The sequence below is a fragment of the Protopterus annectens genome, chromosome 1.part0 (genome assembly GCF_019279795.1).
Source record: "Protopterus annectens isolate FY-2018-M chromosome 1.part0, PAN1.0, whole genome shotgun sequence".
NCBI classification, from domain to species: domain Eukaryota; kingdom Metazoa; phylum Chordata; order Ceratodontiformes; family Protopteridae; genus Protopterus; species Protopterus annectens.
Window position 1 is genome coordinate 465,803,305 of NC_056725.1, and position 19,663 is coordinate 465,822,967.

Sequence of the window (19,663 nt, forward strand, 5' to 3'; positions counted from 1 at the left end):
ACTAAAGGTAGGAGATACCAATGATGGTATTTTAAAATACCTAAAAAGGTAATAAGTAAGAAAAATATAGGAAGAAAGTACCAGCAATGGCACTTTGGTAGAATAAACAGCTATGTTAAGGTTAAGAGGAGCAGGTAGACAGCATAAGAGGAACTAGAGAGAAATTTCTTAAAAGGGAATAAAAAACTATTTCAAAGAGTTAGAAAATTAGAAAATAACTTACTGTTACAGCAAAGGTTCAAGGGAAGGAAAACTACTGTGTCTGGACTGTGAACTGGCAAACGAGATCTGAAGTAACTTTAGAGAGGAGCGTTATGGGTAGTGCCTGGCTTGAGAGTTTGGAAAGCGTGAGCTGGAAGAAGTGGCCGAGTCGGTTCAAAGGTTCAGAACCGAACCCACTGTCAAGGATTGGGTGAAGACTGACATCAGATCTGGGAGTTACCCTTTTAGCTATGTAGGTGACGACTGTCCTACTGCTCAACTTATCCTCTGCCACCTTGTCAGTCCCTTTTCAAAACTTTATGTCTAATCAAATCGCTCAGTACACAACTACTTATTTGAAAAGTTACCATTATATTTGGTTATTTATCACGGAATAAAAAAGTTACTTACCATTTAAATGGTTTTGCCTTTTTTGCCTTTTTCCTCATTGTGAGGTTTTGTTAAACCTTACGTTTTTGTCTACAGGAACATCCAACAGTTGTCCCTTGACATTCTCAGGCAAGGACTGAATCCTCAGCAAAGCAGTAGTCTGATAACTGAGATAACAGTCTGAGGTGGACAACCAACAAGCCAAGAGAGGCATTTACAGTATTTAAATAAAGAAAAAAAGAAAACAAAAATAAACAGCATTTGGTAGTCTGTTTGCTAGCCTCACAGGCAGCATGCAACATCTAAAAAAAAATCACTGTTTCATAACTGAGTTGGATAACACATAACATACACATTCTTCAGGCTTCATATAATTTTTTTGATACTGAACCATTTGGGACTGGCAGTAGATATGCCAAATCCCAAAGAAGCATACTTATTTTCCAAATCTATAAACTACAGGGCTCCCCCTGTCATTAGGCAGTGTGTTATTAACCACTACCAAACTGGAGCCCCTAGCTAAATCAAGAGAAATCACTACAGGTTCTAGCATAAGGTTCTTTGAGTAGTGAAATTTCGTACTTCTCTGTACAGAAGTGTCTGGCTTTCTGATGCTCATGGTTGAGAAACAGTTCAAGAAAGGTGCAGTCAAAGGCATTCTCGTAAGCCTCAACTACTGGAAGTTTGGCACTGGGTTTGTGTTCCTCACACATCCAAAAGATCTCTAAACATTGCTTACCAGGGTGCAAAAGTTTCTTTGCTTTCCAATTCAATTTCTCCTACATCAAGTTAAGGTTTTGCCCAAAGTAGATACTACTGAGAAAATTAATATGATTCCCTATTCCCTGGTGTCACTGGCAAGAAGAGAATACATTCAAGCAGATCAGGAAATGTCATTCTCCTCATCCACATCTGATTATCTGGACTTCTACATACATTACCTTAGTAAGAGCTGTGTCATTCTGGAGGTGGGCAGTTAACCCTGTGAAGGAGCATGGGCATGAATCCTGTGCCAGACTGCCACAGACTCTTCAGTGAAATGCTGACAAAGACTCCAAGGGCCAAGATTAGTGTTGAGACATGTCTCAGAAGAAGGCCTCAGGTCAGTGAATAGTACTGCAGGATGTTTGGCTATGAAAAGCTTTTTTCTTCTCCTTAGACACAAGAGGTTCCTGGACAAAAAAAAAAAAACAGAAAACAAAAGGGATAGTGGTCCTTCTGCAAGTGCCTGTGATCTAGTAACTAGTGATGCAGAAGGTAATACTAATAAAGCCAGGCAAAACTGAGCTTTCTATATCCCACTATCAGTCACTGAAAGAAAACCAGTGTTTGGGATACAGGAGATATGACAGACCATGGTTGACTGATCTGCAACTTTCCAGGTCTAAAGCCCTCAGGTTCACATAGAACAGAGGGGGTTCCAAAAGCCTCATACTCCCTGCCTGAGGAAATTTTAGCTGCTAACTTCTTATTCTCTCATGAAAGCATTTACTCTGCCTGACACTTCCAAAGGCAACTTTCCTTCCAAAATAAATTCAGCTATCCCCTTGATCTAACATCAGAAGATTTTTTTATGTTGTACGAAGGTTGTTAAATTATGCAACCTTCCCTGTAAAGGCTTTCTGCTGTAAAAAGTACAGTGCTTACACAGCTAGAAAACTCATGAATTTTAACAATGAAAAACAGGGAGGGTGGCCTAATGGTTAAGGTGTTTGCCTTACAAACACAAGGTACAGGGTTTGAGTCTCACAGGGGATAATTAGCTAGGCTTAAAATGGCTCGCAAGAGCAGTTAGCCTAGTACTAATCTATGAACCTATCTATGAATATGAAAGTCTTTCTGTGGAAAACAAGCTTATAAGTGACCTTTCCATGGGATGTCACTGGCTTTGGAAAGCACTCTGAATTTAAAGACAAGTAAGATCTTAACAGAAACAAGCAAATAAAAATCTACAATATTAAGTAGAAAAAAATTCAAAGTCTGGGTACACACCACAGCTCCTCAGGAGGTCTGGATGATTCGGACAGATTAACTTCAATGTAGCAAAACAACAAAACAAACTTCAATGTAGCAAAAAACAAAACAAAAATGAAGATGATGTGGACACCTCATCCCTTATATCATTCAGCATACTGATATCTGTGGCATTGGATGTGTGCAAGTATGCTAGTTTTGGAAGTCAAGAAGGCAGACTGGACAACCAGATGTAGTGCAACTCCACCATTATGAATGCTTCTGAAGCAGGGATCCTGACAATGAGCTTTAGTGAACATTCCAGATACATAAAAAAAAATTTGAATGGGGGACCTCAAATGAGTGTGTGCAAGAGAGTCAGTGAGCCTCATAAAATATTGTCTCCTAGTTAGCTTCATTGGTTCTTTATCCTCTGCTTGTTGTTCTGCTAACAGAAAGTTTATAGCCCTCCAAGAGAACTGATCTAGACAGCTCACTGCATTTGAACTGCATGCCCCTTCCTTAGATGAACAGAACTGAATAAAACATACAAAGGCGGCTCTGACTGGATTGGGCAACCAATGATGAGATCCAGGAAACTAGTTCTTCACTAGTTTAACTCTTATGCAAATGAAGCAAAGCAGAAGTAAAAAAATGGAACAGCATGGTTTGAAATAGTGTAGCAATTGCAAAAAGCTGAAACCAGCATTGTCAAAAATATGGAAAGGCTGAGAATCATCTGAAGCTTCTGTCTTCTAGGGGGACCATAAGCCTTGACCCATGTAGCGCCTATGGGAAATCTTTTCAACCACAGCTGCAGTAGTAAGAGGATTATCCAGAGCTTGGCAGTGACTGTCAATGACTCCAAAACACAGAAGATGGATCTGACACTAAACAATTCACAAGGAGAAAAGTGATTCTGCAGCCAGACACTTAAGTCAATGAAAAACTCATATCCCCAAACAAACGCACAACAAAAACTGTAGCACGCAACAGATGAAGATGATGTATTAGGGTGGCTGCTAGATCCACGACACCCTGTGCCCTCCCCAAAGGGGGGATTATCCAGCACAGCCCAGTATCCAGCTCTACTATCTATGAAGACACTTCTGAAATGGGGTCAATAAGTTTTCTCTAAATTTAGAAATGGGGTCAAGTAAGTTTTCTCCAAATTTATAGTCACCATTAGAAAAAAGTGCAATGTCAACTTACAAATCTACAACTATAGGTGTTCATGTGTGGTCACTGCTGGAGTCAAAACCTTAGAAAACTCTGCTGCAGTCTGAGGTCCAATATCGGGCTAGACTTTCAGAGATTAGCTCTCTTCCCCCATAGCTAGGCTGATGTAATCTTCACCTCAAACATCCTTAAACACCTGATATAAAAATGGCATACATCCAGCCATCTTTGGTTCTTTACTGCCACTCCCCTGCTAAAAACAGCAGTGTTACCACCTCAGACATGGCATTCTCAAGGGTTCTGGTTCAAAATCCTGGGCAAAACTCTCCGTCCTGAAATATCTGAGCACTTCATAAAAAGAAATAAAGGGGGAGCAATGAAAGGGAAGCAAAGACAAGACAGCGGGATAGAGATAAGGGGCACCCAACCTGGCTTTGGTGTCCTATATGATAGGGTTTGGTGGCAGGGAATCAGGACTGCAAAAGTGACCAAACTCAAAACTCTAAAATCAGTACTACTGACTACGTAAATGTACCACGCTCTTTGTGTGGATCACTGGTGCAGTCATGACCTTATGGAAGATAAACAGATCTGGTCCACACAGTAGTTAGGGTGAACTGAACTAATGTCTTTTAGAATAGTGGAGGTAAAGCTTGTTCTTGACCAGGTATGAAATCCAATCTAGTACATTTGGAGTGTGTGAGAAAACTGGACCACCTCAATGCTGCCAAAATTACCTGTGTACTAACCCCTTTCAGGAAAGCTGGAGCAGTTGCTTTGGCCCATGCAATGGCTTTTCATTGGTTTTATGGCAAACGATATTACAGTGTGCTAAACCATTTACAAATAATGTGCTTGGACACAAGCTACCCTTTCACCAAAGGAAGCAAACCGTTGTTTTGATCTTCTAATGTCTTTTGATCCATTTGGGTAATATACTAGTTGCCTGTGTCCTGAGAGATTGGAGGGGGGGGGGGCAACTGGTTCAGTGTCTCTTCTGTAATAAAGTAGGGTAAGGGTGAAAGATGCATCTTGTCTTTGTGGAATATGAGAAAGGATTATTTGTATGTCAATTACAGAGTTCAAAGACTCTTCTGGATGGCGTAACCAAAGCGGTTTTCCAATACAAAAACTTAAATGCCACAAAAACAGACTCAAAGGGATGTGATGTCAGCTCTTCTAACAAGAAATTTAAATCCCAGGCTGGAATTAGAATCTGACAAGGGGGTCTGAGGTGAAAGATGCATATCAGGAACTGCTTAACTGGTGTGGTATGGATGCCAGTGAGGATTCAAAAGGCATGCAGAAATAGTTGGGAGATGCACCTTCACTTAGACATCAGCTGAGCCAGCAGATAAAAACTTAAAAATGTACTACAAAACTGCAGGCACTTCCACCTGTATGGTGTTGTAGGTTCCTTCTTTGGCAACAGAAGTAGAATTTTTTTCATTTGGCTATGTAGAATTTCTCTGTGCTTGTTCTCCTAGCATCCTCCATATTACCAATCATGCATGTGAAATAGAGACAAAAGGGATGGGTTGAATGACACCCCCCCCCCACTACGTCAGGCGGTCGGTGCCTAAAGGGAAACGAGATTACATACTCCAAGCAGCTATACTCAGGGTGGATTGGATGAATTGAGCAAGTTCCTCCCCACAACTGCTTTGGAAGGCTGACATGCTTTATGAACAGGACAGGTTTCTTACTTGTCGGATGAAGGTGGAAGAACTACTGATGCCTTGATGAGAAGGGATCAAACAGTATCACTTCTGGTCTCTCCTCTTATCTTCTGGACCATCCTGGGAAGCAAGGGGCATAGAGGGAAAGCATACACAGACTTCTCAAGTTTACAGAGAAAGCATCCACTGCCCAAGCTTGCTTATAAGATGCTCTGGAACAGAGTTACTTCAATTCCCTGTGGCTCAGAGAAGTGAACAGAGCAATCTTCAGTACACTTAACCTGCTGGTCAGGTCTAAAACGGTTTCCCCATTCATCATCCATGAAGTGCATCTGCTGAGGTTCTGCTTAAATGATTTTTAATGGATTTCTCCTCTGAGTAAATAAAGCTCACTATAAGGAATAAAGTACAGTTGTGTACACTTACCATAAATGTAGATGTTCGAGTGTATTCACTGTTGCAGTCATTACATTTGGGTAATCCTGCTGGCAGGTTGCTCTCAGTCGGCCTGAATTCCAAAGTCTTGGGTCTTGCGTCGGTTGCTGTCGCCCCTTCCCTGTCATCAGGGGTATAAAAGATGCAGCAGACGCAATTTTCTTCAGTTTTTCTTGCCCCAGATGTCAGGTGCCCCCAAAAGGGTAGGCTATATATATATATATATAAAACATACATGCACCAAAATAAACTTCACCTTCATCTACAAGCAAATACACCACATAGGTTGTATAGACCAGAGAAGTAAAGATAAGTTCCAGCAGAAATAAGGGGGATGGCGGGTGGGTAACCTAGACTGCAACAGTGAATACACTCAAACATTTACATTTATGGTAAGTGTACACATGTACTATGTAATGTATATATACTATATGTGTACTATGTTCTTCGTGTTTCACTGTTGCAGTCATTACATTTGGGTAGAGTCCCAAAGCTATGGTTGGGGGGCTGGAGCTAAACATTAGGAGCGGCTATGAGGCCCTGCAGAACTGCAGTGGCAAAGCCTGCGCTGGATTTAGAGTAAAGTGGCAGATTGTAATGCTTTGTAAAGGTGTGCACTGAACTCCAAGTAGCAGCCTCTAAAATGTCTTTGGTTGGTACTCCCCTGAGAAAGACTGCAGAAGTGGCTGCAGCTCTGGTTGAATGTGGCCTAATGCCCTTAGTCACTGGCTTGCCATGCTGAGAGTAGCAGAAACGAATGCAGTGACCTATCCACTTTGAAATAGTCTGCTTGGAGATCGCCTTTCCTTGTGATCCTACAGCACATGCCATCTATGAAGATGAAAGTCTTTCTGTGGAAAACAAGCTTATAAGTGACCTTTCCATGGGATGTCACTGGCTTTGGAAAGCACTCTGAATTTAAAGACAAGTAAGATCTTAACAAACGAGCAAATAAAAATCTACAATATTAAGTAGAAAAAAATTCATAGTCTGGGTACACACCACAGCTCCTCAGGAGGTCTGGATGATTCGGACAGATTTAACTTCAATGTAGCAAAAAAACAAAACAAACTTCAATGTAGCAAAAAAACAAAAACGAAGATGATGTGGACACCTCATCCCTCATATCATTCAACATACTGATATCTGTGGCATTGGATGTATGCAAGTATGCTAGTTTTGGAAGTCAAGAAGGCAGACTGGACAACCAGATGTAGTGCAACTCCACCATTATGAATGCTTCTGAAGCAGGGATCCTGACAATGAGCTTCAGTGAACATTCCAGATACATAAAAAAAATTTGAATGGGGGACCTCAAATGAGTGTGTGCAAGATAGTCAGTGAGCCTCATAAAATATGGTCTCCTAGTTAGCTTCATTGGTTCTTTATTCTCTGCTTGTTGTTCTGCTAACAAAGTTTATAGCCCTCCAAGAGAACTGATCTAGACAGCTCACTGCATTTGAACTGCGTGTCCCTTCCTTAGATGAACAGAACTGAATGAAACATACAAAGGCGGCTCTGACTGGATTGGGCAACCAATGATGAGATCCAGGAAACTAGATCTTCACTGGTTTAACTCTTATGCAAATGAAGCAAAGCAGAAGTAAAAAAATGGAACAGCATGGTTTGAAAAAGTGTAGCAATTGCAAAAAGCTGAAACCAGCATTGTCAAAAATATGGAAAGGCTGAGAATCATCTGAAGCTTCTGTCTTCTAGGGGGACCATAAGCCTTGACCCATGTAGCGCCTATGGGTAATCTTTTCAACCTCAGCTGCAGTAGTAAGAGGATCAATCCAGAGCTTGGCAGTGACTGTCAATGATTCCAAAACACAGAAGATGGATCTGACACTAAACAATTCACAAGGAGAAAAGTGATTCTGCAGCAAGACACTTAAGTCAATGAAAAACTCATATCCCCAAACAAACACACAACAAAAACTGTAGCACGCAACAGATGAAGATGATGTATTAGGGTGGCTGCTAGATCACGACACCCTGTGCCCTCCCCAAAGGGGAGATTATCCAGCACAGCCCAGTATCCAGCTCTACTATCTATGAAGACACTTCTGAAATGGGGTCAATAAGTTTTCACTAAATTTAGAAATGGGGTCAAGTAAATTTTCTCCAAATTTATAGTCACCATTAGAAAAAAGTGCAATGTCAACTTACAAATCTACAACTATAGGTGTTCATGTGTGGTCACTGCTGGAGTCAAAACCTTAGGCAACTCTGCTGCAGTCTGAGGTCCAATATTGGGCTAGACTTTCAGAGATTAGCTCTCTTTCCCCATAGCTAGGCTGATGTAATCTTCACCTCAAACATCCTTAAACACCGGATATAAAAATGGCATACATCCAGCCTAGGACTTTCTATTACTAGGCCTTCTGGCTTCCAAAATGACATCCATCACAGCTTTACTGAGAGGTGTGCTTTGTATGGCTACATAATCCGCCATGCTGCCAGGTTTAGAGTCCTGAGTTGGCTGTGCAGAATCTGATTGTTTTGTTGGGACAGTAGATGAGGTATTTGAGGTAAGGTCCAGGCTGGGCATTGAGACAAGTTCCTTAAGATTGGACACCAGTACTGGCGGGGCCAGTCTGGGGCAATAAGAATCATTTTTGGTTTCTCCTGTCTCACCTTTAGGAGTACCTTGGGGAGGAGAGGCAGTGGAGGAAATGCATATACTGACAGGTTTTTCCAGTTGAAAGATAAGGCGTCCACTTTCCATGCTTGTCTGTGAGAAGTCCTTGTGCAGAATCTTTTTAGTTGATAGCTATGAGGGGGAGGCAAATAGATCTATGTCCGGGTGTCCCCGTCTCTTTGTTATCATGTTGAAGACTTGTGGATCCAGGTGCCACTCGTGGGGATCCATGAGGTTTCTGCTTAGTTCGTCTGCCAGAGTACTGTCCTTTCCTGGCAGGAACTGTGCCTGCAGATGAACTTGGTAAGTCATGGCTAGTCTGCAAAGGGGGTAAGAATGATTGCCCCCCTGCTTGTTTATGTACCACATGACCGTGGTATTGTCTGCCTTTATCAGTAGTTGTCCCAAATTAAGTAGGTCCTTGAAGGCTGTCAGGGCATTTTGAACAGCTAGCATCTCTTTTTGACTGATATGTAGATGCATTTGATTTGTGGACCAGGTGCCCTGAATGCCTTTTCCTGCCATGTGGGCCCCCAGGCATTATCTGATGCATCCGTTGTTAGGTTCTGCCTGGATGGGGGCAGCGAGAATGGCTGTCCCTTGTTTTGGTGACAAGCCTTTGCCCACCATCAAAACTCCTGTTGCAGGCACAGAATGAGAGTAATCATTGTTTCCAGGCTGTGGCAATGTTGTGTCCAGACACTTTTTAGGTACCATTGAAGTTTCCTCATATGCAGTCTTGCATATGGAATTAGTAGGCTGCAGGATGCCATGAAGCCCAAAGCCTGCAGAATTTTTCTTGCAGATAACTGGGCCTTTGTTGCCATTTCCTTGAAATAGGTAGTCAGTTGCCTTTGTTTGTCTGGCGTGAGAAAAGCCATCTGGGCAGTTGTATTTAATCTTGCACCCAGGAATATTATCTCTTGAGAGGGTACTAGTTCTGATTTCTTTTCATTGACTGTGTACCCTAGGCATGTTAAAAGTCTTTTCACAAACGCCAGATGCTGTAGTAGAATGTCCTTGTTCTCTGCTTGAATGAGGCAGTCGCCCAAGTAAGGATATATTTGTATTCCTCTGTCTGCAGAAAGCAATTACTGGTGCCAGGCACTTTGTGAAGACCCTGGGCGCAGTAGATAAGCCAAAGGGCAGTGCAGAGAATTGGTAATGCTTTGAACCAGCCTTGAATCTGAGGTATCTTCTGCATGACTGTCTGATTGGGACATGCAGGTATGCCTCTTTTAGGTCTAAAGTGACGAGCCAAGCCTTTCTACCCAGCATGGGCAGAAGCTGCTGCAAGGTCAACATCTTGAATTTTGGTATATCCAGGAAAGTGTATAGAATAGATAGGTCCAGTATTGGTCTCAATGCTTTGTCCTTTCTGGGTACCAAGAACAGTCTTGAGTAACATCCTTGTCCCTGCTCTTGCTGTGGAACTTGTTGAATAGCCCCCATGTCCATGAGGGATGAGACTTGTTTTTGAGCCTCTGCCCATTGATTTTTTGGCAGGTCTGACCAACCGTTTGCCCTTGGCATGGTATGGAAGTGAAACTTGTAGCCTTGTGACACTATGTCTAGGACCCATTTGTCCTGGGTTATAACGTGCCAATTTTGAGAAAAAAGTGCTATTTTTCCCCCTAAGGGTGCTGCCAGTGGATAAGTGCTTGGTGCAGGCAGGGGGAAGTCATTGGGACTGTTTCCTGTATGGTTGTGATTTGTCTTCTCCACTTTTGGAGGTAGAAGCACCCCATTGCTTAGACCTGTATGAACCTTGTGGCTGGGATCTGCCTCTAGGGCGTCTGGATCTGCCCCTCTGAGGTCTGTCTGACACTGGAAAGGACCTATTCTTTGTAGGCCAGTGTCTGCTAAACCTAGGTGGCTGTACTTGTAAAAAACTTTGACAGTTTGCATAGATTTAGCTTTGTCCTCCATTTTCTTTAACACCTCTTAGGCCTTAACACCAAACAAGGTATCATGCTGTAATGGTGCATCTAATAATTTAGCTTTGACATGATCAGGCAAGATTTTGTTCCTTTAACCAAGCATGCCTCCTAATTACAGAACCCATAACAGCGGCCCTGCAGGAGGCCTCCAGAGAATCAAAACCACATTGCAAAGTATGCTTTCCATCCTGTTCAGCTGCATGCAATAAATCCTGCATTTCCTTGTTATCTGCACATTCAGAATTTAACAACATTTTCTGTTTAAGCAGTGTCATGACATATTGCTGATATTTGAGCATATGAAACTGGCAGTTTAAGGCCCTTACAGCCAAGGTAGCAAATGTGTAAATCTTTTTTTCCCCATCTATCCAGTGCCCTAGAATCTCTGTCAGAGGGGGTAGGGTTTTTTGCAGTGGAAGCCTTAACCCATTTGGGACCCTGAGAAATAGTTTCTGGGTCTGCAGTAGGGTTTTTGAAAAGGAATTTATGAGAATCAGGAACCATGTAGTATGTCAGGCTTAACAAGAGCTGGAGGTAAGGAGTCAGGGGTCAGACTAGACTCTGAAAACACATCTACAATGTCTAACACAGGTGGAATAGCTACAGGCATGTGTTGAGGTAGTAGAAGGAAGTCCCTGAGCCTCTACTTAGATTCTGAAAAATCTTGGCTCTCCCAGTGGAAATGCTCCCTCATGGTATGCAAGGTTTCCCCAAAGGAATAGTCCTCAGGAGGAGAAGATGAAGGAATAGACTCTTCAGCATCAGAATCCTCATAGGGGGGAAGAGAATATTCCTGATCAGAAGAGGAATCTGAGGAAATGGAAACCTGATCTCAAGATTCACAGTCTGTCTCTTGCCTAGGCCTCTTATCAGGAGGGGGATGGGAACCGCTGATCAAGGTAATTAAGTCTTCGGCCATTTTGAGCATCTGTTTTTAGGGCATGGAGGCCTGTCCATGTGGCTGGTGAACTTGTTTCTTTGCCTTTAAAGGTGCTTTAGTCTTTGCCTTTGAAGCTGTAGTCGGTTTAATGCACAATTGTTTAGGTCTGAAAACACCCTCATAAGCCGATGCCTGCTCAGCGGCTCCGGAACCATCTGAGGGAATAGTCACCGAGGCTCCAATACCTAGAGTTTCCAGCGGCCTGCGACTCTAAAGTAGCGGGCATCAGGAGCTGCAAAAGCGCCTCACTGAGGACCGGCGACTGGCTTAGGAGAAGCTTCGTCGTCGGTTTTGGACCTCGGTTGCCTTTTCTTTGCGCTTTTTGTGAACTCCGGTAGTCAGATGGCTATCCGACGACATTGTATAATTAAATCTGCATCCAAAATAGCTTAGTACAAAATCGTACCGACGCTTAATAGTGTGTTGGTTAAATCTAGCACAAAAGCAACAACTTGAAACGTCGTGGTCAGGGCCTAGGCAAGGAATACAGTAAGAATGAAAGTCCTTATGAGGTATTTGCTTCCCACAAGAAATACAATTAACTTTTTCCTGACATCGGTCTGGAGCAAGAAAAAAGTTTCCCCAACGGGGTACTTAGCTTTTAATGAAGACTTCGGATCTGAAACTCGAACACGAAAATCTCAGGAGTCGGCCAACCAGCACTTGTGAACTGCTTTGGGCACCGTGCAGCAAGAAAGACTTAAAAAAATGGCGTCGGCTGCATCTTTTATACCCCTGATGACCTGACGTCAGGGAAGGGGTGACAGCAACCGACGCAGGACCCAAGACTTTGGAATTCAGGCTGACTGAGGGCAACCTGCCAGCAGGATTACCCAAATGTAATGACCAACAGTGAAATACGAAGAACATCTTGCAGAGCACTGACCACTTCCAAGGCATGTAAAGGTGATACAAGTGTGTTCCTTCCATTTACTTGTGACAGTGACAATACCAGCCAAGCACCAACCTCCAAGCACGACACACTGATAATATCCACACTAACTGTTCTAATAAACTACATGTGGATATTACCAACTTCTCATTCTTAGTGCTTGGCTGGGAATGTCGGTAGACTCAAGATAGTGCATTTATTTCATTAATGCTTGGACTCCACCTTTAACCGCTTTTCTTGTTGACTACCTTTATATGTCCCTGTTACGTTTTCTTGAAATTTATGTGCACTTCAGTCTGCTGTGGGCTTCAAGTGCCACGCACCCATAGGATGAGCTTTCCAAGCCTGATCTGATCCATCTGTAGTCAGGGTCTAAACAAAAGTCACCTGCCTTAAAGGCATGCTGCTGTTCCTTTGGATTTGTTTCAAACATCAGATCTAGTTCCCTTCTGAGTAACACTGGCAATGCCGGTTACCAAAAGTTCGGACTGTGGTGCCAAGTGTTGCTCAGTAGCCACTGCAACTTTCCCATATGCAACCTGGCTAGAGTTATAATGAAGATGGTCAAAACGATGTGGCCTAGAATGCTGAGGGCCTTGTCTGCCAGCATCCTTGGTTTTGCCTCACATGCTGTAAAATAAAGCTTTGCCTCACATGCTGTAAAAAATAAGGCTTTCAGAGAGACTCCCTATTCTAGAGGGAGAAAAACTCTTTAGGTATTCACGCCTATGATTGCCCCTAAAACACCATTCCCTGGGCTGCACTCAGGTTGGATTTTTACTGGCTGAGAGTGAACCCTAGCCCTTTCAGAAAATGCAAAGTGTAATCTTAGGGCCATTTGCATCTCCTCTAGAGTTTGGGTCTGCATGAGGCAATCTAGGTATGGGTAAATATGGATGCCCTTGGTTCTGCAGTGTGGTATCACTGAGGCCATGCATTTGATGAATACTATTTGCACATGGATTAAAGCAAAAGGCACAGAAGTACACTGATACTTGCAGATCCTCTCCTCCAACCTTGAGTACAGCCTATGTCACAGTAATACTAAAATACGCACGTAAAAATCTTTGATGTCTAGTGCAATTCTAAGAGTGCTCAACGACTTAGCAGAAGGGACCAGAGCCAGCGGGGATCACTTTCTCTACTTTTATGATTTTCCAAAATCTGTTAAGCTTTGAGAGGTCTACAATAGGTCTTCAAGGCCCATCCTTCTTTAATGACAAAGTCTGGAGCAGCAACCTTTTTTCTTCTGCCCAGGGTGTACTCTCCTCTATGGTCACTTTTGACTAGTGTCTACTTTAACATTGGCTTTACTATGTTTTCCAGGTCAATGGAAACCCAAGGAATTTCCTTCTTCTGTTTGAAGATGAATTGCAGCTTTTAACCCCTGAAGGCTTTTTGAACATACTGGTCTGTGGTTACAGCAAACCACTGCTAGAAGCAGGTGGCCACTCTGTCCCCAATCTCATCACAGACACATTTGGGAGGGGTGAACAGAATTTTTTTTGTTGTTGCAGGGGGGCAACTGTATTAGGTACTCCACTTGGGGGAGTTCTTGAGTGTCCCCCTAATGCCATCTATATTCCTGCAGTCATTTTATATCATTAGGCTTTCTACCTCTGCCCTGCTTGTCTTCCCTTGCATAATAATCAGACTAAGCTCCACAGCAGACATCATTTCATTTTACTGCCTTAGGCTAACGCATTTCTTTGGTCCAGTGATATCTGGTTGAACCACAGACTTAAACTATGGAAGACATTAGTGCTGAGAGCGAGCCAAGTTGCTGACATCCCCATACTAAGGATCCATAACAGAATCATCAAATTCCATGTTCTACCTTGAATTTTCCCTGTGCTTCCATTTTTTTTTTTTTTTTTTTAACTTTGGAGGGGAAGTCTGTTACTACGTATAGGTGTCCAATAACATGGCAGACTTAACAAAAAAAGTCTGCTAGTCTCTTCTTGTTCAACAGGCCTAAACAGCCTTACACATTCTTAGGCCTGAAACACTTACAGATAACCACATGCACTAAGATCAAGTTCTAACCCCCAAGAAGTAGATACACTAATCTTAGCTATCATTAAAGGAAATATGACTCTGGCAAGCACTCTGGCTGTGCTTTACTGTGGTAGCCAGACCCTATATCTCAGTCTGGGACAGATGCCATACAAGTATCTACAACACCACTTTTTACTCTAAAAGGGCTAAGAAGAAATATCTAAATACAAAAACAGGAAAAGGTCCCCAATATGGTATATATCTGTTCTGCTCAACAGTCACACAACCTTGCCTATGCAATCTAATGAATCCACTTTCTTTAGTAAACAGTGTATTCACAGAAAAAGAAAACAGACAATGTACTCTGTTTAGTAAATGTTGTACTGTGTATTCACTTAATGTGGCAAGAAAGAAAAAAAGATGGCTTGGCAAATGCCACCGTTTCACTGGGTCTATCAAAACATCCTAAGTGAGCGTGATATTGACTTTGAAATGGGGGAAAGTGGATCAGCTAAAAGTATGTCCAGATTTCAGAATTCAGCCTTCTGCAGAGTTCTTTATACTAAAACTACAGTGATTCACATGAAGAATATCTACAACCACTGGTGCACCCTTTGAAGAGATACTTATCATGAAGTCACTCAAAAAAGTCACCAGCAGCTAAATGCCCATGTAGAGGAACACATGAAGTCCTTCTGAAATGTTTTGGCCACCACAGCCAACAATTAAGAACAAAAGCTAATATGCTGGGAGGTGCTTCCTCCAAATCAAGAGATGCCAGCTGAACCTCAGTAGAAACATAGTAAAAGCTCAAATCTTCAACAGCCAAAAGATGAATTCAGCACCTGTGCAGACTGAAGAGCTATTTACAAAATGGATTTACTTCTGTCAGTACTTCACTAAACCCTTCCCTTAGATCTCCACCCTTCTGATGGTGCTTCTACTTAGACCTACAGCTACACATGGCACCTTCTTACCAGCTTCTGTATGAAGAACCTTCAAAAAATATCACTATCATTCAGATAATCAGAACTTTGCCTGCATTGGTACTTAAAGACCGTGCTTCATGTCAGGTTCCACTCTTAGGCAGCACAGACAATGCCAGTGTAGGTCATAGATCATTATAGAGGAGATTCACAGACACCTGGAATACTTGCATTTTGGCAATGAAAACGGAAAACTATCACATCACAAGAATTTGTGAGAACAGACATCCAAACTATGGCAGTAGCAGTAAGGAAGTAGCAATCTAAAGGTCCTACGTGTGATCTTATACCGAGGCACTTAATGGTATACTCGGTATAGACACTGGGCAAGTATGCCCCTGTACACTAAAACTTCTGAGAAAAAAATACAGGCTGGAAAGGAAGAATGAATGAACCCAACTGCTGATCCATTCAGAAGGGTCCATGATATAAGAATCTACTACATTAGCTACATTTGTACATTTTAATAACAGATGAAGCTTTAGTATCTAAGCTTTTAGTGAAAGTAACTCTGTACAGTACATTCTACCACTACGAAATGGCTAAAAACTAATTCTGAAGATGCATCCTTCAAAGGCCAAGTCTCAACCATCTACTCAAAAATCTGTCCTTTTAGTCTAGCTTAACAATCGGCCTTGGCTGCTTCAGAGGCTTACCCCTTCCACAGCAGAGGACCCAATGAGTATTCTGATCCACATTCTCTGGTCTCCAACCCCCCCCCCCCAATCCACAGGGAAGGCAATACTCACTTTCCTGAGACACTGCTTCTGGGCATATTTTAGATTTTTAAGACGCATAACAAGAAAATTCCTCTAAGTGCAAACACTATTCATAAAATAAAGTCTTTCTACTTCTTATTTACCAGACATGGCCAAAAAATTATTACTACACAAACTTATAACACACAATGCAGTAAAACAATGGTAAAAACTATGAAGATGTTCATGTAAAACAGTAACATCTTCTACACAATGAAAAAATAATCAAGGCTTCTGTATAACACATCCATTACTTATGGCAAAATGACATACTTAAGCAAAAATAGGAGAATCTTCACTAAACTATCCGTGGGAACCAGACAATGACAAAAGGAATGAAAATTGCAGAGACTGCAAGTGATTTTTATTTTGATACTGAAGTGTGAAACCCTACAGCAGAAATACAGAAAATTCTGGCATCAAAAAGCTTCACACACAAGTTCCACTGCTATGGACAGATAAAAAAAAAATAATCTAACAAAGTGAATTAGTTTATGAAACACTGGCACAATTTTCACATACCATTAAAAGGTAAGGAAAGCAAGTTAAAATGTCACATCGCCATCTTCATTTATAAGCAGACAACATGCTGCTTAAATATTGCAACTGTGGTTTTAAGCTTTACCGGTGGGACTACTTCAAGATTTGTTTAAAAAATACTCAAAATGCTGCTCCACATAACAGAACTAAGCAAATTCCTAAAATATATCCATAAACAAATGCAAGTAAAAACAATGTTTCAGAGCATTCTTTTGTCTTCCTGCACTTACTGGAACACCATAGCTCATCAGTATATTCGGATTCATAATGGTAACCAGTTGGTGCAGAAGGTCTGGCTGACTATCAAAAAGCTCCGGTGTCAGCTTCTTCATCACATCTTCAAGAAGTTCAGCTGCAGATGATGGAACACCATACCATGTTTTGGGCTCACCCCTGTAATTCAGGACAAAAGAAAAAAAAAATAAATGTATGACAAGAAAGCAATACCTCTTAAAACTAATGCATCTTAAACATGAAGAGAAGATGCTCCCCAAATTTCATGTCACCAGTTCTGCGGATCACAAGACCAACAATGAATATTAGCAAATATGCTGTAACTGAAGGTAGGTCTACTAATGAACAAAAATGTTGAAAATAGGAAAAAAAATACTGTACAAATAAAGATACAAGATGCAAAATAATCCACACAAATCAAAATGCATCTTTTTCCATCCTCAATCATTTCTGAATGGTTTACTTGAATCTAAAAAGCCGTCTTTGCCTTTACTCTCTCTCTGCACCTCTCTCACTTCATTTTCTCAACTATCTCTAAATATTCCAGGCTACACTCCCCACCTTCACTTTAACACTAGAATATACTATCTATATTAACTAGCAGCCTACAATACCTATACCAACTAAGACAATATAATAAGAATTTCCAAAAGTTACTTCAGCATGCAGAAATATTGATTACACTGCTGGCATCAGCTATTAAAGGTTCATAGGTTGGTACTAGGCTATCAGCCTTAGCCATAATTTCCTGAGATATTTCTTTCCACAATATTTACTTCCCTGGACTTGATTGAATTGTCTTTGCTTATTCAGTTAAGAACAGAGCATAAAGAAGCAAGTAAACTAACAACAGATAAAATGTCAAGTCCAACTCTAGAAAAGTGGCTCAACTGCTTTGGCGAGAGCTATGTCTCTGCACTTTATATACAAAGATATATATACATATATATATATATATATATATATATATATATATATATACACACACACACACACACACACACACACACACACACACAGATAGAGATGTGTGTGTGTATACATATGCATATCTGTGTGTAGACACATACACACACACACACATATATATATATATATATATATACACACACACACACACAAATATACATATATTTATATATAGATACACACATACAAACACACATACACATATATATATATATATACACATATATTTTATATATATTTATTTATTTGCATTTGTTAACCGGGTTGGTCCAACTGGGCAAGAATTACCCTTTTTCAGTGGAGACCCGAGGGGAAAAGCCCCAAACAGACATACAAATACATACGAATAGAGACAAATTAACAATATTACAGAGGAAAACAATATTATGGGTACAATGGATAAGAAAAACAAACAATGAAAGTTTGAGAAAATGAGTAAGGTAGGCCAGAGGCATGCATGCAAAAGATTTATGAAAAGGTGTTCTGAGCAAGACCTCTGAATTAAGGTAAAGTAGGCAAAGAAATGATGATTTAGGCGTGGAGTTAGTAGTGTGGGAGTTTTAGGAGGGAGCATGTGAAGGACATTCCCATTTGGAGGAGAGATGGGAGAGAAGCATGGATTTGAAATTGTTGTGGTTAGGTATACTACGTAGTGGTGTGGGGAGATTGTTCCATAGTTTGGCTATAGTGTGGGAAAGCAGTAGTTTACCAGCTGGGTGGATGGGTTTGTGTACATGCAGGAAGGTTTTGGCCTGTGGATCTCAGGTAGGTGTGTAGGGTGTTAGAGATTTAGCAAGAGAGGGGCATTCTGCTGGTTTAAAGATGAGTTTGTGGGCTGTTGTAAGTTGTAGGTACTTTAGGCGGTTGTGGAGTTCTAGCCAGTTTAGGGTGTGTAGGAAGTGACAGTGATGGGAAGAGTTCTTAGAACTGGTTGCAAATTTGCAGATTTTGTTGTAACAGGCCTCAGGTTGGAGAATAGGGGAGCACAGTACAAGAGACAGGGGAGAAGGAAGGTAGATGCAAGGGTATGACGGGAAGATGGAGTAAGGTAGTAGTTGTGTCTGTAGAGGAGGCCGATTTTCTGGTGGTTCTTTTTGATTGCTGAGAGGATGTGGGAGTCGAATTTTAGGTTTTCATATCGATGGTAATGCCAAGTAGTTTGGTACTTGGAACGATTTCAAGAGGGGTGTTATTGTGGCTTATATATATATATATATATATATATATATATATATATATACACACACACACAACACACAATATATATACATACACACATACATATATATATATATATATATATACATATATATTATATATACACATATATTATATATACACATATACACATATATTATATATACACATATATTATATATACACATATACACATATATTATATATACACATATATACACACATATATTATATATACACATATACATATATATAATATATATATACATATATAATATATATATATATATATATATATATATACATATATACACATATATTATATATATACATATATACACACATCTATCATATATATATAAAATAAACACCGTGCACTAGAAGAATCTTAATTATATAAATTCAGACTTCTTTTAGGCGTAGTAATTAATACTGAGCTAGTAGAAAGGAAATAAAAACTCAGACACTGAATAGATGATTAAGCTTTCGCTCTTATTCAGGTGGAAGAGCTTCATCAGAATAACCTATATACAGCAATACTTACATTATATGTAACTAGAGTCACATGTAAACAAAAAAACAATGAACTACTTTATAACTTATTAGTACAGTAACCAATAGTACAACCAGACAATATTTAAACTGTGTCAATCATCTAAACACAATAACCATGAACATACATAACAAGGGAAAAAAATTTTTATAATCTCAATAATTAAAAAAATATCATT

General features: G+C 40.7%; 1 protein-coding gene across 2 annotated transcripts in view; it reads right to left on the reverse strand.

Moving 5' to 3' along the window:
- KDM5C (lysine demethylase 5C) overlaps nucleotides 1–19,663 on the reverse strand; it is a gene marked incomplete at its 5' end in the record, with an annotated part of 2,556,543 nt that overhangs the window by 1,454,814 nt on the left and 1,082,066 nt on the right. For both annotated transcript variants that reach the window (XM_044060510.1, XM_044060501.1), the window contains 1 exon segment: nucleotides 16,763–16,925. In XM_044060510.1, coding sequence (XP_043916445.1) covers nucleotides 16,763–16,925 — 163 coding nt within the window.